This window comes from Hydractinia symbiolongicarpus, chromosome 9, assembly GCF_029227915.1.
Source record: "Hydractinia symbiolongicarpus strain clone_291-10 chromosome 9, HSymV2.1, whole genome shotgun sequence".
NCBI lineage: Eukaryota > Metazoa > Cnidaria > Hydrozoa > Anthoathecata > Hydractiniidae > Hydractinia > Hydractinia symbiolongicarpus.
In genome coordinates, this window is record NC_079883.1 from 23,213,888 (window position 1) to 23,228,539 (window position 14,652).

The 14,652-nt window shown below is 36.5% G+C and overlaps 1 protein-coding gene across 1 annotated transcript; it reads left to right on the forward strand.

Moving 5' to 3' along the window:
- Window positions 1-4,478: 4,478 nt before the first annotated feature.
- LOC130656975 (uncharacterized) lies at window positions 4,479-7,488 on the forward strand. Its single transcript, XM_057459924.1, has 2 exons — window positions 4,479-5,677; window positions 6,585-7,488. The coding sequence occupies exons 1-2, from the start codon at window positions 4,621-4,623 to the stop codon at window positions 6,869-6,871; spliced, it is 1,344 nt and encodes a 447-aa protein (XP_057315907.1). The 5' UTR covers window positions 4,479-4,620; the 3' UTR covers window positions 6,872-7,488.
- Window positions 7,489-14,652: the final 7,164 nt, after the last annotated feature.

The window sequence follows — 14,652 nt, forward strand, 5'->3', positions numbered from 1 at the left end:
ATTGAATAAAGATATACACTGGAAGGAAAACTGCGCGTTATGGAGATAACGAGATATATAACAAGTATAAATCAGTACAATATATGCGTATCATTGTGGTGGTAAAAGAAATGTATAAATCATTATACGACACCAGTCCTTCTATTATGAGCGAAGTATTTTCAAAGAGAACTAGTTCTTATTCCCTTCGCAATCACAGACAATTTAAATGTTGTACAGTGAAGACTGTCAATTATGGGCTTGAAAGGGCTCATAATTGTGGTCAAATGTACCTCAGTCTAATACGTCATGTGATTCTCTTGTAGGCTTTCTTCAGATTCCTAAGAAGTTTGATTTTTTGTATGCCAATGTTGAATTTGTAAGAGATATATTGTAGGACTAGGTTACATGTAGTTTCCAGCTAGGATTTTTTTAATATTTCATCTTGCTGCTTTTACTTTTAGTTAGTCGATGTTAATTAGCATCTTTTGACATTTTATGTATGTAGTTAGTACCTTAAGTGTATTTAAATACGAGAAGTACTTATTTCCGGTCAGTCTTAAATTTGCGCACCCCGATTTGATATTTGCGCACCTCATGGGACCTAAAACGCTGTTGATAAAACACAGAAAAGCTTTTTTAAATTTTTTCATAGCATTTACATTTCTCAATGACGATGGCCAATTCCAATAAAAGATTATTGAAGATATTATTTCGGTTTGTCTGTTCAGTATTTATATTACTGTAGAAAGTTTATCATTTCTTGAACATGATAGTTTAGTAGGCGACGTTTCGGGAGATCCTTCTCCCATCATCAGGCAAAGTAAAATGATGTTGAGCATGTATTTATATAATTGCATAACTCATAAAAATTAACCAATCAGAAACGAGCTGATAATTGCAGTTAATTAAGGTAATTAACATTTTCGGACCTAGATGTAGGTAACTACTTCTTCTGTAGGGCTAGTAACCAAATCTCAGGAAGTTGATACGAGATGCTGTTTATGTGTTTGTTACGTTCTACCCTGTTGATGGTTTCTTTAATCTTCCTGGCCGTTGTTCTGGATTATCTGTCAATGATTTTCTTCTCATCCCAATTAAACTGATGACTTCTGCTCCAGCTGTGGTCCGCAATTTCGTTTTTCTTCACATCTCCGTTTTTGTTTCGCCTATATACACTGCATCACAATCTTTACACGGGATTTCGTCAACAGCATTGCTTTGTTCTTCCAGGTTTATTTTGTCTTTTGGTTTAGACAAAGTGCTTCTTAGGGTGACTTTAGAGTTAAGAATGCATTTGATCTTGTGTTGCCTTGAAACTCGACGAAGGATCTCGCTGGTACCTGGTACAAAGGGTAGGAATGCTGATGCGATAAATTCCTCTGATGTTTCCTTGTTGTCTCCGTTGCATCTTCTCTTCATTTTATTTTCTACTTGCGTGATGACTTTATGGCGGTTAATGCATTTCTTACACGCCGAAATTCTTCTTTCCTCTCCTGTTTGTCACTGACTACGCTGTTGGCACGATTAGTAATGAAGATATAACACTTTCCTTGCAAGATTTCTGATAGTTTGATTCGAAGTTAAGGTACTGGTCAGTGTGTGTTGGTTTACGATACACTGAAACTGAAATGGAACCATTCTTGCGTTTGACCAAACTGTTCAGAAAAGCAATACTTCCATCGTGCTCAAGCTCAACAATGAATTTGATTTGTCGATGTAGGACGTTGATGTGTTCATGGAACTCTTCTAGATGAGATCTTTTGATTATGGCAAATACGTTGTCAAAAAATCTTTTCCAAACCTTTGGACGTCTGTCTGATGTGACTAATGCTGTTGTCTCATGTGCTTGCATGTATATTTCTGCGACTACTGATGATGCAGGGCCTCCCATGGCAACTCCGTCTGTTTGAGTGTAGAAATTCTTATTAAACAGATACCATGTTTTGGTTAGAACAAATTCGACCAAACGCAGAAAATCCGGTACTGGAATCTTCGTCTTTTCACCGAATGCAGCATCGTTTTCGATAAGGTCTTTAATGATGTTAAAGGTGTCTTTTAAGGGAACATTTGTATAGAGTGATGTGACATCAAATGATACCATGCATTCGTCGTCTGCTATCTTTATTTCTCTGATGTATTTCGAAAATTCTTTTAAGTTTTTGCTGTGGTCACTTGCTGTAAACTTGCTAAGGATAGAAGCAACAAATTTTGATAGGTTGTATAACGGTGTTCCAGTGCAGGAGACTAGTGGTCAATTTGGATTTCCCTGCTTATGAATTTTTGGTAGTCCGTAAAATCGCGGTGGTGGTCCATCACAACGTTTCAGTCAATAATACTGCTTATCGTCGATGTATTCTTTTCTCTTCAACTCTATTAAGATATTCCTCGCTTCTCGTTTAATGACTTCTGTAGGATCTTTCCTGAGAAGTTTGTAAGGCCCGTTGTTGATGTGTTCGTTGCACTTGTCGATGTAGTCAGGTGTATTCATGATAACCGTTGTTCTCCCTTGTCTGCCGATAGGATTATGATATCTTTTTCCTTCTTTAGGTTCTTCAAAGACAGTCTTTCAGATTTTTGTAAATTGTCCTTTGGTGTTCTGCTTTTCTGTAGCGTGAGGCTTACTTTAGCTCTTACTGTGTCTGCCTCTTCTTTTGGTAGATCTTTAATTGCCTCTTCCACATTCGCAACTATTTTCTTCTTTGGAATTGAAGCTGATGTCATACAGAAATTTATTCCTTTTTGATAGAAGGTTTGTTTCTTCTGTCGTGAGTGGTCTGTTGGAGAGATTGACAATCCATTTGCTTTTGCCTATACCCGTTCTTGCATATACATATATTATTTGTTATAAAGCTCTCAGGGGTTTACTCTTGCTTTAAGGATAATCTATGCTACCACCGACGTTTGACGCGCTACAGAAGCACACAAAGCGCGCGCAAAGTATCAGGCTGACTGTTTATCGGTAAAAAGAAGTCGACAAAAATCAAAGTTTTGCTTAATGACTAATAATTTGAATAAAAACTAATCCCGAATTCTTCTTCTTTTAGCCCTTTTCATTATTTGCCAATTTTTTAATTCGATATTTACGAAATCATCATAACGGCAATATAGGAAACACCTTGGATCAGTCTTATGAGCGTAGCAGAGAGAAAGAAGAACCGAGGAATAGCATCTAGCATAACTCGGTCGTGGTTTGAACCTAAGACCTTCCGCACAGGAGGTGAACTCGAACTCCGGGCAAGGTCACCAGTCGGTAAAAGGGCAAAAATGATGCAAAATGCAAAAGTGGATGCAGAAAAAAAATGTTAAAAAGGAAGTCGTGCACAAAGATTATACATGCATAAAAACGTAAGAATGGAAACGTTGATAAGCAAGGAACAAGCGAAGAAGATTGTGATGATGATATTGGTGCCAGCTTTTGTGATGTCGGCTTTGTAATTGTTAAACCGGGACACAGTCGCCTCAGATGCTAACAGCCGAATATTTTTTATGCTTTCTTAACAGAATATCGATGGCACACGATACGCTTTTTCCGATAGCTCATTTTACTTATAATTAATTTACTTGCTGACTTGTTTGTGTTTTCTAGTAGACATGCATGAAAATAATATTATTAATTACAAGAAAAAAACAAAAAATTAAGATAAAGAACACTTTAAATTTAAAATTTATCGAAAATTTCTCGATACGACTCGGTAATTGAGTATTCACTTAGTTTTTCCCAGTTTATTAATGTTATGCAATTTTGAGCTAAGATTTATATTATATTTATATGCATGATTGAAATTTTTAAACTATATATTGCAAAGAATGACTGGAAAGCACTTAACACGATAAAACACGAAACACACGATTGTTTTATTTTTGAAGCTCAATTTCTTAAAAACTGCGGAGTTACCAGCTTGGTAACATTGATTTTTGAATTCAGCAAGCTTAAAATCTTTAATTTATATAGAGATACTTTTGTCGCTAGATTTGAGTTACGATGTTTTTTTCAACTAGAAGATTCTTTTACGAAAGACACAAATTTTACATCGATGGAGAGAAATATTTCAAAACATGATTTAATAAGCGTCTACTTATCAAAAAAAAAAAAAAATAATAATAATAATAATAATAATCACCAAGAAATAGAACCTTGTTCCCAGGGCATTTTGCCTTTTTAATTACTTCGTTTTCTATGTGGGCCTTGTTACAATCTTGTCACAATCTCGTCTCCAGAACTTGTTTGGCTTTTTATATTTAAACGGCCGTTCAGATGTAAAAAGCCTAACAAGATCTGCAGACGAGGTTGCTCTTGTACATAACCAAAGAACGTATCGAAACGTGCCGAGCAGTTTATTTTGCAACTGTAAACTGTTTTGTTTAAGTGTTTCTATATAGCTCATCCCGTTGAAGAAAATTTAAAAACTTACAAGAGTAAAGAGGGCTTAAGGTCCATGCCTAGGGTCTTGGGTCTATTTAATTTCCCCTTTCTTCACCGCGCTGCACATGATGGCACGTGCAGATCACACGAAATCGTTTTTTGTAGTGTAAACAAACATGTCTTGTTTTTTTAAGATCAAATTTTGATGAAGACTTTCAATTTCGCAATAAACTATTCCGTATGTGATCGTTGCCTAAAAGAAGAACACATACAGAATGAGCGAAACTCAAAATCTTGCACACCCATGTTCAGTTGAGGATGTACATAATAGCTGTGGATCAACAGAAGATCTATACGATGCAGCAGAAGGCGAGAGTCCATACACAGGAACTGTCAAAGGTCTTACCATAACAACATGTGCCATGTTTATTATTGCAGAAATGGCTGGAAGTGGTATTTTAGCCTTACCAAAAGCTATAAGTGAGGCAGGTTGGACAGGGGTGGGACTTCTTGTTGTTTGTTGCTTCATATCTTTGTATTGTGGAATTATACTGGGGAAATGTTGGACCATAGTTAGAAATAGTAACACAGATTACCATGGCCATGTCAGAGATCCGTACCCTTTGATTGGTTTAGCAGCTAGTGGTAAAGCAGGAAAATACATTGTAGAGTTTTGTGTGTTGGTGACTTTGTTTGGTGTATGTGTAGTTTTCTTGTTACTGGCATCTGAACAGATAGCTTCATTAGTTCATACAAGTTTTGGTGCTTTAAGTCAAAAAAGCGAGTTTCGTATTTGGATTTTGATCTGTGGTGCAGTTTTGTTACCATTTACATGGTTAGCTACCCCAAAGGAGATGTGGCAATTTGCTGTGGGAGCAGGATTATGCACAATGGTAGCATGTTTGTTCATAATTGTGCGAACTGGAATGTACATGAAAGAATATAGCACTAAGCCTATTTCACAAGATACACCTGTTTCAGTGGAATCATTCTTTTTAGCGTTCGGTACAATTGCTTTTTCTTTTGGTGGTGCAACATTATTTCCAACATTTCAAACTGACATGCGTCATCCAAGACAATTTCCAGTTGCTGCAACTTTAGCGTTTATTGGTGTCTTAATTATGTATCTTCCAGTCTCTGCTTTACCTTTTTTGGCTTTTGGAACAAATTTAGAGGACAATATTTTAGAAACCTTGAAAAAAGCTAATGGGGATGGAAAAGCCTTTGTTACTGCTGCAGAAACGTTAATAACATTTCACCTCTTATTTACATTTGTCATTACCATAAACCCAATTGGCCAACAAATTGAAGAATACATGAAATTACCACATGGTAAGTAATAAATATATATCTTCTATAATAATACGGTCATAGTGGATGTGTTCATTTTCTTTTGAAGTCGCCGAAATATTCTATGAAGTTGCCGAAAAAAGTATATATGTCTCAAATATTTAATTTTATGACGTTATGGCGCGACGTCAATAATACTACTTAAACATCAACATCTTATATTAAATAAATGAAACCATTACAGTGCACTTAAAACTTTGAGGCCAAATAGCTTGAAAAGGAGGTGGTGACGTCAATGATTTTTCACCGCGTGGGTAACTAGGGACCACCTAGGAGCAATTTGGGTAAGTTTCCCAAACCTGAGTTTCCAAATCCGTTTCGGAATTGAGGGGTTGATAACGTCATGAAAAAACCTTTAAACCCTAATATATCTACAATCGTTTGTCAAAAATATGTGATGCATTTTCTTGATCAGCGTTTCAAGACCTATACAATGAAGGCAGCAGGTATACAAATTTCTAAAAAAGAGTTTCGACAGGTCATTGCTGACGTCAGCAAAATTTTAAACCCTTACATCTCATGAACCGCTCATTAAAAGCACATAATAATATACATTTTCTTGATCAGCGTTTTAACCTCTGCACAGTACAGGCAACGAATAAACTAAATTTCGCCAAAATGTTTTGTATTTGGACTGGTGATGTCAGCAAAAAATCTAAAACAACCTATTTTTCCATTGTCCTTCTGCCTAAGTGGATTTCTCCACGGGCCTTATCGACTAGTAAAGTATATTCTTATAAAAACAGGCTGTATAATCATTATTATCAAACCAGCCTGACATTCTTATAAAGCATTTTCTTATAAAAAACATCTTCTTTGGGTGTGCTTAAGAAGTGTGTAAAGTGTAAGTGTAAAATTCATGTTATGCTGAATAAATTGAACTTTTTAGAATTTGGTTGGAAAAGAATTACCCTACGAACCACCCTAGTTTTGGTCATCCTCGGCATTGCAGAAGCCATCCCAAATTTTGGTCCTATTCTAGCGTTGATTGGAGGATCTACAGTGACAATGATGGCGTTTATTCTACCCTGTTGGTTTTACTTGAAACTGAAAGATCACGTCCCGTTCTTTGTAAAAGTTCTTCACGTGGAGATCATGCTCATTGCTGTTGTGTGTGGTGGTGCTGCCACGTATTCTGCATGCTCACATTTTAAAAACCCATTCAAAACTTCGTAAGGCTTGTGCAAGCACTTTAGATGATCTCCATGACATTACGATTTTTAATGACCGTAGAGTGACGTGTTTTTTATAAGCAACAGATGCTAAAACTGAGATTTGGGTTGAATCCTAAACACGTAGGACAACCAGCCAACTGTAAATAAGCAAATAAAAGTTAGGTTAACATCTAATCTAATAGTCTAACGAGAAACGTACAAAACAGCTTTCTAAAAGAATTATTTTTTATTTAACAAATGCTAAATATTTGTATGGTATACCTTGATAGCCCTTAGTACGCTGCTCCAGCCCTATTACGTCGCTTTGTTTTACATCGACTTATATGAACCGGCATTTTGGAAAACATTGGTTTGCAAAACCGCCCTGTTCGCGAAAAAAACAGTCCTTATCAGCGTTTGTCGTAAAGCTGGAACAAACCATATCAACCAAATCTAAAATAAAGGTATTTTTTATTCTGTTTTGTGTTAAAGTTTTTAAAACTAATTTACTATTGATTTAGTTTTTTACTACTTCTAATTTTTTTGTAATCGTTTATAGATATTATTGTTAATATTTTTTTAAATGAAATAAATAATTAATAGTTAATTACTCCTTTAAGGGATATTATTTTAAATGTATTTTAGCCTTTTTTATTGTTTAGCACGTCCAATATGCCAAAGTTGGTCAAAAATAAAACGGTCCATATTTTGGGACCAAATTTGGGCTAAATCAGTGTTTTGGAGATAATCATCATCATCATCATCATTCTCGGCTTAACGTCCGTTTTCCATGCTAGCATGGGTTGGACGGGGTATAATAATGACCCTCTTCCAATCTGATCTAGACTGTGTTAGATCTAAACTCAACTTCCTCTGTATCAAGTTTGTCCTTATAACCTCCTGCCAAGTCTTTCTCGGTCTGGCTCTGGGCTTTGCCCCAGGAACTATCAAGTCTCTACACTTTCTTACCCAATTATCCTCCTCCATTCTTTCCAAGTGCCCCAGCCAGTTCAATCTTCTTATCTGGATAACATCCTTAATTCTACGGAGACTTAGCCTGCTTCTTAGCTTATTTGAACTCTTTCTGTCTCTCAGACTGGTGTTACACATCCACCTAACCATTCTCATATCATTCCTTTCTAAACGGTCAAGATCTTCCTGCTTCACTGCCCATGTCTCACTACCGTACAACATAACAAGAAAAAAATAAAAAGAACAAAACTTTAATGTCATCATGTCCATCATGCTTTTTGTGTCCCAGTTTTATTTTTTGGACTAATTTTTTCATTTCTATATTTTTGTAATCAATTGTTTGTAAATATTATAGTTAAATAGTTTTTAAATTAAACTTACTTTTGAGGAATACTATTTTCAAACTATGTACTTGGTCCAGGCTTTGTGCATCTTTAACACGAAGACGGCTTGCCTTATTTCTTCTGCAAAAAAAAACCCCACATACACTTCATTCTTCTTCCCAGAGCTCATTGAAATGAACCTGGGACGTGATACACAACTTTTAACGAGTTCAAGTTGGCTCGTTTCAGGTCATCAACGTAGTTAAATCACACGTATAGAAAAGTGTGATATGTTGATTTGTCATAGCGGTGGCAATGTTAAGAAAATCTTTATTACATTGGATTTAATTTACTTTCGGGGAAGAAACTTCGCGAACAGAAAATTTCGCGAATTTTAGTCTAATTTGCGAAAGTTTTAAGTTCGCGAAATCTTCTGACGTGGCTTATTCGCAAAAGTTTTGTACGCGTAAAAAAAATTATTAAGCTCGAAGGTGGAAATTAAACACTTATGTAGCAATCTTTTTTCCTTTTTTCAAAATCTTTTATACTGAAGATTTCCTTAAAAATATTACATGATAGGAGGAAAGTCTATTTTAATCTATTTCAAAAATTTCTCCGTTCTGTCGTTGACCTTTTTTGACCAGTATCACCTAGCATCATTCCATATTACTCGATAGATGGATAGATTGTGTGAGTCAATATTTATCACAAAGCAGCCAAGTATTTCCTCATCTTTTGGCTGTTCTATTCCCTTACGAGGTCCATCTACTTTTCCGCCAGCTTGGTATTTGTCAAAGTAACTCAAATATATAAAATAACATTGCAAGCGATCTCTATTCTACCTTAAAGCAAAGGTGAAGGCCGATAGTGTTTTGATGTTTGATGTTACATGCATCACAGCGTCACGATCAAGAAAAAACTTCGTAACTCGCATTTTAATTGGAAACGTTTCAAATAATATGACTAAATATTACCAGCCATTGGACAACCCTAAAGCCGTTTGAAGCGGATTGGATTATCGAATCTTTAAACCCATATGATGAATTGGATCCAATGATGAATGAAGTTGATAAAGATACCGAATCGGATGTGTTGCGTATGAGTGCTATTGCGTGTTTATCGATAGAGGAGCTTGAAGTGTTCGGTTCAACGGATGAAAATGAAAAAAATAATGAGGAAGAAGAAGAGGAATGCGAATGGGTGGCTCCACATTCTCAATTGGATAAGGAGAGAAATGCTTTCGACAAGTTTGACGATGAGGATTAGATTACATTTTTTTCATATTCTTATTACTCGTATTAATTTGATACGCTGTATTTATAACTAGTTAACCTCGTTGCTAGGCCAATTTTTCGCTTCTTTGATATCCGAGTCGGATATCAAAAAGGCGAAAAATTGGCCTGGGGACGAGGATGTATAACTAACCCACTAGTCATAAATATAACAATGATGGTCTATCGTAGGCCAGTTTTACCTAGGCCACGATTGACCAGCTTCAATTTTCCTGTTAATATGATACTAACTTTAGAAAATTTTTAAGGAAATTTCTCTTAGGAAAATTGATTCTTACGAAAATCTTGAAAATTATTGATTTGTGAAAGTTTGTGTTTGCAAAAATAATAAATAAGGCTCTTTGGTGAAAATTTTGTTTGCGAAAGTTTCTTCCCCTAAAGTACTTAAAATTGCGTACCTTAAATAACAGATTAAGCGCCCCGTGCTCAATAAGCACCCCAGGGTTCGGAAAAAAATTGTAAATAAGCGCCCCTGCTCTAATAAGCGCTCCCCTTCCCCCCCTCCCCCTAAAACAGGGAGCGCTTTTTCGGATCGGCACAAGGCCAACATATACACATAAAAATATATTATTACAATTGTATCTTTTTCTTTTTTATTTGTATTTCTTTTTTTATTCATAAAAATTATGAGAATGAAATTTAAAACATTTGCTTTTTTTGAAAAAAATTAATAAGCGCCCTGCTGAATTAACCACCCCTGCCAAATAAGCGCCCCTTGTTAAAATGAATTTTTTAAATAACTGCCCCGAGCGCTTAAACTGTCATTTGCGGTACTTCACTGGATTTAGAACTTTTTTCTTAGCGTGAACAAGAAGCTGATGTTGTTTTCTTCTCTAAATTGTGAAGTAGGTTTAAAATTAGCTAATCAAGATATTAGTTAATTTATTTATCTGTAAAGCCGGGAGAGGATGTGGTGCTGCTAGAAAGTTTGAAATTAATTTCTCAATGCAAGTGAGTGCAAGACTTCAGATACCTTTTAGCTTATTTTTAATTTTACTACGTGTACTTTTTAGCTTTTGTACTTTATAGCTTGTCACTTTGATAAAAAAAGCAATTTTTGAATTATGTGGGAGAAAAAGTAAAAATACGTGTTTTATAATTAATTTTCTATTTCATTGTTTTAAAACGTAAACATAGGCACACCAAATAAAGTGTCACGCAACTTGACAAAGGAACATAAAAGATGACAAGGAGGATATGAGTGATCCCAACATTACGTTATAACTAGCTGGCACGCAAAATTTTAACTGTAAAACCAAGTAGGAATCGAACCTACGTTGAGACATTTGAAGGTGTCCTGCTCTACCACTAAGCTATTGGTCGTACAGTCAAAACTTCACAGTCAACAAATTTAACTGTAATACTTTGGGAAATATTAAAAATATTAATTCACAAAAGGGTGTTAAGGGGAGGAATCTGTGGCGTTACACTTCATTTGACATTATACGTTATACAAGATATTAAAGTTTTCGAAATCGTTGTAATTGAAAGGAGAATTCAACTCCACAAGATCTCTCGTGTAGAATGCGTAGCAATTTCTTCCTGGTGGCACAACTGTTCTTCTCATATATGCGAGATATTGATCATTTCTGCAACACCGATTAAAGTTTTTCATCTTTTTCATAGTCGTTCAATGTCAGCTCCTTTCCTACAAACACTTTCACGTAGGTCTCTGAAAAAATGAAGCTCAGACATTAGCCATCTTCTAAGTATTTAACTACTTAGTCCTTAGACATTCTTTCTTACCTTGAGATGCTATTTCACTTTCTAACTTTGAACAAGTTCGTCTTTTGAGCGAGAGAGGGCTGATTTGGGCTCTCTTTTACCATCCTTCCAATTGATTTCTTTTTCTATTCTTCGAGATGTTATTTCCCTTTTTGTCTTTGTACAAGATCTGTCGTAGCACCCGAGACGGCGGCCTTGGATGCTCTTTTGCTATTCTTCCGGTTGCGTCTTTTTCTATCTTTGGAGATGTTATTTCCCTTTTTGTCTTTGTACAAGATCTGTCTTAGCACCCGAGAGGGCGGCATCGGGTTCTCTTTCACTATTCTTTCAATTGATATCTCTTTTTGTCGTTCGAGATGTTATTTCATTTTCTGTCTTTGAACAAGATCTGTTTTAGCACCCGAGACGGCGGCCTTGGATGTTCTTTTACTATTCTTCCGGTTGCGTCTTTTTCTATCTTTGGAGATGTTATTTCCCTTTTTGTCTTTGTACAAGATCTGTCGTAGCACCCGAGACGGCGGCCTTGGATGTTCTTTTACTATTCTTCCGGTTGCGTCTTTTTCTATCTTTGGAGATGTTATTTCCCTTTTTGTCTTTGTACAAGATCTGTCGTAGCACCCGAGACGGCGGCCTTGGATGCTCTTTTGCTATTCTTCCGGTTCCGTCTTTTTCTATCTTTGGAGATGTTATTTCACTTTCTGTCTTTATATAAGATCTGTCTTAGCACCCGAGAGGGCGGCATCGGGTTCTCTTTCACTATTCTTTCAATTGATATCTCTTTCTATCGTTCGAGATGTTAATTCAATTTTTGTCCTTGAACAAGATCTGTTTTAGCACCCGAGAGGGCGGCATAGGGTGCTCTTCCACTATTCTTTCAATTGATATCTCTTTTTTTCGTTCGAGATGTTATTTCATTTTCTGTCTTTGTACAAGATCTATCTTAGCACCCGAGAAGGCGGCATCGGGTGCTCTTTCACTATTCTTTCAATTGATATCTCTTTCCATCGTTCCAGATGTTATTTCATTTTCTGTCTTTGTACAAGATCTATCTTAGCACCCGAGAGGGCGGCATAGGGTGCTCTTCCACTGTTCTTTCAATTGATATCTCTTTCTATCGTTCCAGATGTTATTTCATTTTTTGTCTTTGAACAAGATCTGTCTTAGCACCCGAGAGGGCGGCCAAGGGTGCTCTTTCACTATTCTTTCAATTGATATCTCTTTTTGTCGTTCGAGATGTTATTTCATTTTCTGTCTTTGTACAAGATCTATTTTAGCACCCGAGAGGGCGGCATCGGGTTCTCTTTCACTATTCTTTCAATTGATATCTCTTTTTGTCGTTCGAGATGTTATTTCATTTTCTGTCTTTGTACAAGATCTGTTTTAGCACCCGAGAGGGCGGCATCGAGTTCTCTTTCACTATTCTTTCAATTGATATCTCTTTCTATCGTTCCAGATGTTATTTCATTTTCTGTCCTTGAACAAGATCTGTTTTAGCACCCGACACGGCGGCCTTGGATGTTCTTTTACTATTCTTCCGGTTGCGTCTTTTTCTATCTTTGGAGATGTTATTTCCCTTTTTGTCTTTGTACAAGATCTGTCGTAGCACCCGAGACGGCGGCATCGGGTTCTCTTTCACTATTCTTTCAATTGATATCTCTTTTTGTCGTTCGAGATGTTATTTCATTTTCTGTCTTTGAACAAGATCTGTCTTAGCACCCGAGAGGGCGGCATAGGGTGCTCTTCCACTATTCTTTCAATTGATATCTCTTTTTGTCGTTCGAGATGTTATTTCATTTTCTGTCTTTGAACAAGATCTATCTTAGCACCCGAGAGGGCGGCATCGGGTGCTCTTTCACTATTCTTTCAATTGATATCTCTTTTTGTCGTTCGAGATGTTATTTCATTTTCTGTCTTTAAACAAGATCTATCTTAGCACCCGAGAGGGCGGCATCGGGTTCTCTTTCACTATTCTTTCAATTGATATCTCTTTCTATCGTTCCAGATGTTATTTCATTTTCTGTTTTTGAACAAGATCTATCTTAGCACCCGAGAGGGCGGCATCGGGTGCTCTTTCACTATTCTTTCAATTGATATCTCTTTTTGTCGTTCGAGATGTTATTTCATTTTCTGTCTTTGAACAAGATCTGTTTTAGCACCCGAGAGGGCGGCATCGGGTGCTCTTTCAATATTCTTTCAATTGATGTCTCTTTCCATCGTTCCAGATGTTATTTCATTTTCTGTCTTTGTACAAGATCTATCTTAGCACCCGAGAGGGCGGCATCGGGTGCTCTTTCACTATTCTTTCATTTGATATCTCTTTCTATCGTTCCAGATGTTATTTCATTTTCTGTCTTTGAACAAGATTTGTTTTAGCACCAGAGAGGGCGGCATCGGGTGCTCTTCCACTATTCTTTCAATTGATATCTCTTTCCATCGTTCCAGATGTTATTTCATTTTCTGTCTTTGAACAAGATCTGTTTTAGCACCAGAGAGGGCGGCATAGGGTGCTCTTCCACTGTTCTTTCAATTGATATCTCTTTCCATCGTTCCAGATGTTATTTCATTTTCTGTCTTTGAACAAGATCTGTTTTAGCACCCGAGAGGGCGGCATAGGGTGCTCTTCCACTATTCTTTCAATTGATATCTCTTTCCATCGTTCCAGATGTTAATTCATTTTTTGTCTTTGAAGAAGATCTGTCTTAGCACCCGAGAGGGCGGCATAGGGTGCTCTTCCACTGTTCTTTCAATTGATATCTCTTTTTGTCGTTCAAGATGTTATTTCATTTTCTGTCTTTGTACAAGATCTATCTTAGCACCCGAGAGGGCGGCATCGGGTGCTCTTTCACTATTCTTTCAATTGATATCTCTTTTTGTCGTTCGAGATGTTATTTCATTTTCTGTCTTTGAACAAGATCTGTTTTAGCACCCGAGAGGGCGGCATCGGGTGCTCTTTCACTATTCTTTCCATTGTATCTTTTTTTATCCTTCACGATGTTATTTCACTCTCTATCTCTCTATCTATCTTTGAACAAGTTCGACTTTTGTACGAGAAGGGGCTGATTTTGGTGCTCTTTCAATAAACCTCCTCTTTGATAACTTCTTTCTAACCTTGAGATGTTATATCACTTATTATCTTTAAATAAGGTCTGTGTATTAGCCATTGACATCTTCTTTTTATCTTTTGGATGTGATTTTGCTTTTCATCTTTCAACAGAATCTGTCGTACCATTTGAAAGGGTAGGGGCTTATATACCTTTTTGTGTTTTCTCTCATTTCTTTGTAAGAATGTCATATCTGACGACGGCTGAAGGACGTCCATTACATTTCTTCTTGATGATATCACTGAGTGGTGCAGATGATATTGCACTTTTCCTGTGTGTTTATTTGCCTGGATGTTGCGTTGGATGTTGTTGCCTGTGTTTCAAATGTGTTGTTTGTAAGTGGTAATTTGACGTCAGATGTTGTATTTGACGTAATCAGAAACGAAATAA

Excerpts from the sequence above, each read along its gene's own strand:
- LOC130656975 (XM_057459924.1), top strand. The coding sequence starts at position 4,621 with ATGAGCGAAACTCAAAATCTTGCACACCCATGTTCAGTTGAGGATGTA. Across the intron at positions 5,678-6,584 it reads ATACATGAAATTACCACATG|AATTTGGTTGGAAAAGAATT; the intron begins GTAAGTAATAAA and ends TGAACTTTTTAG.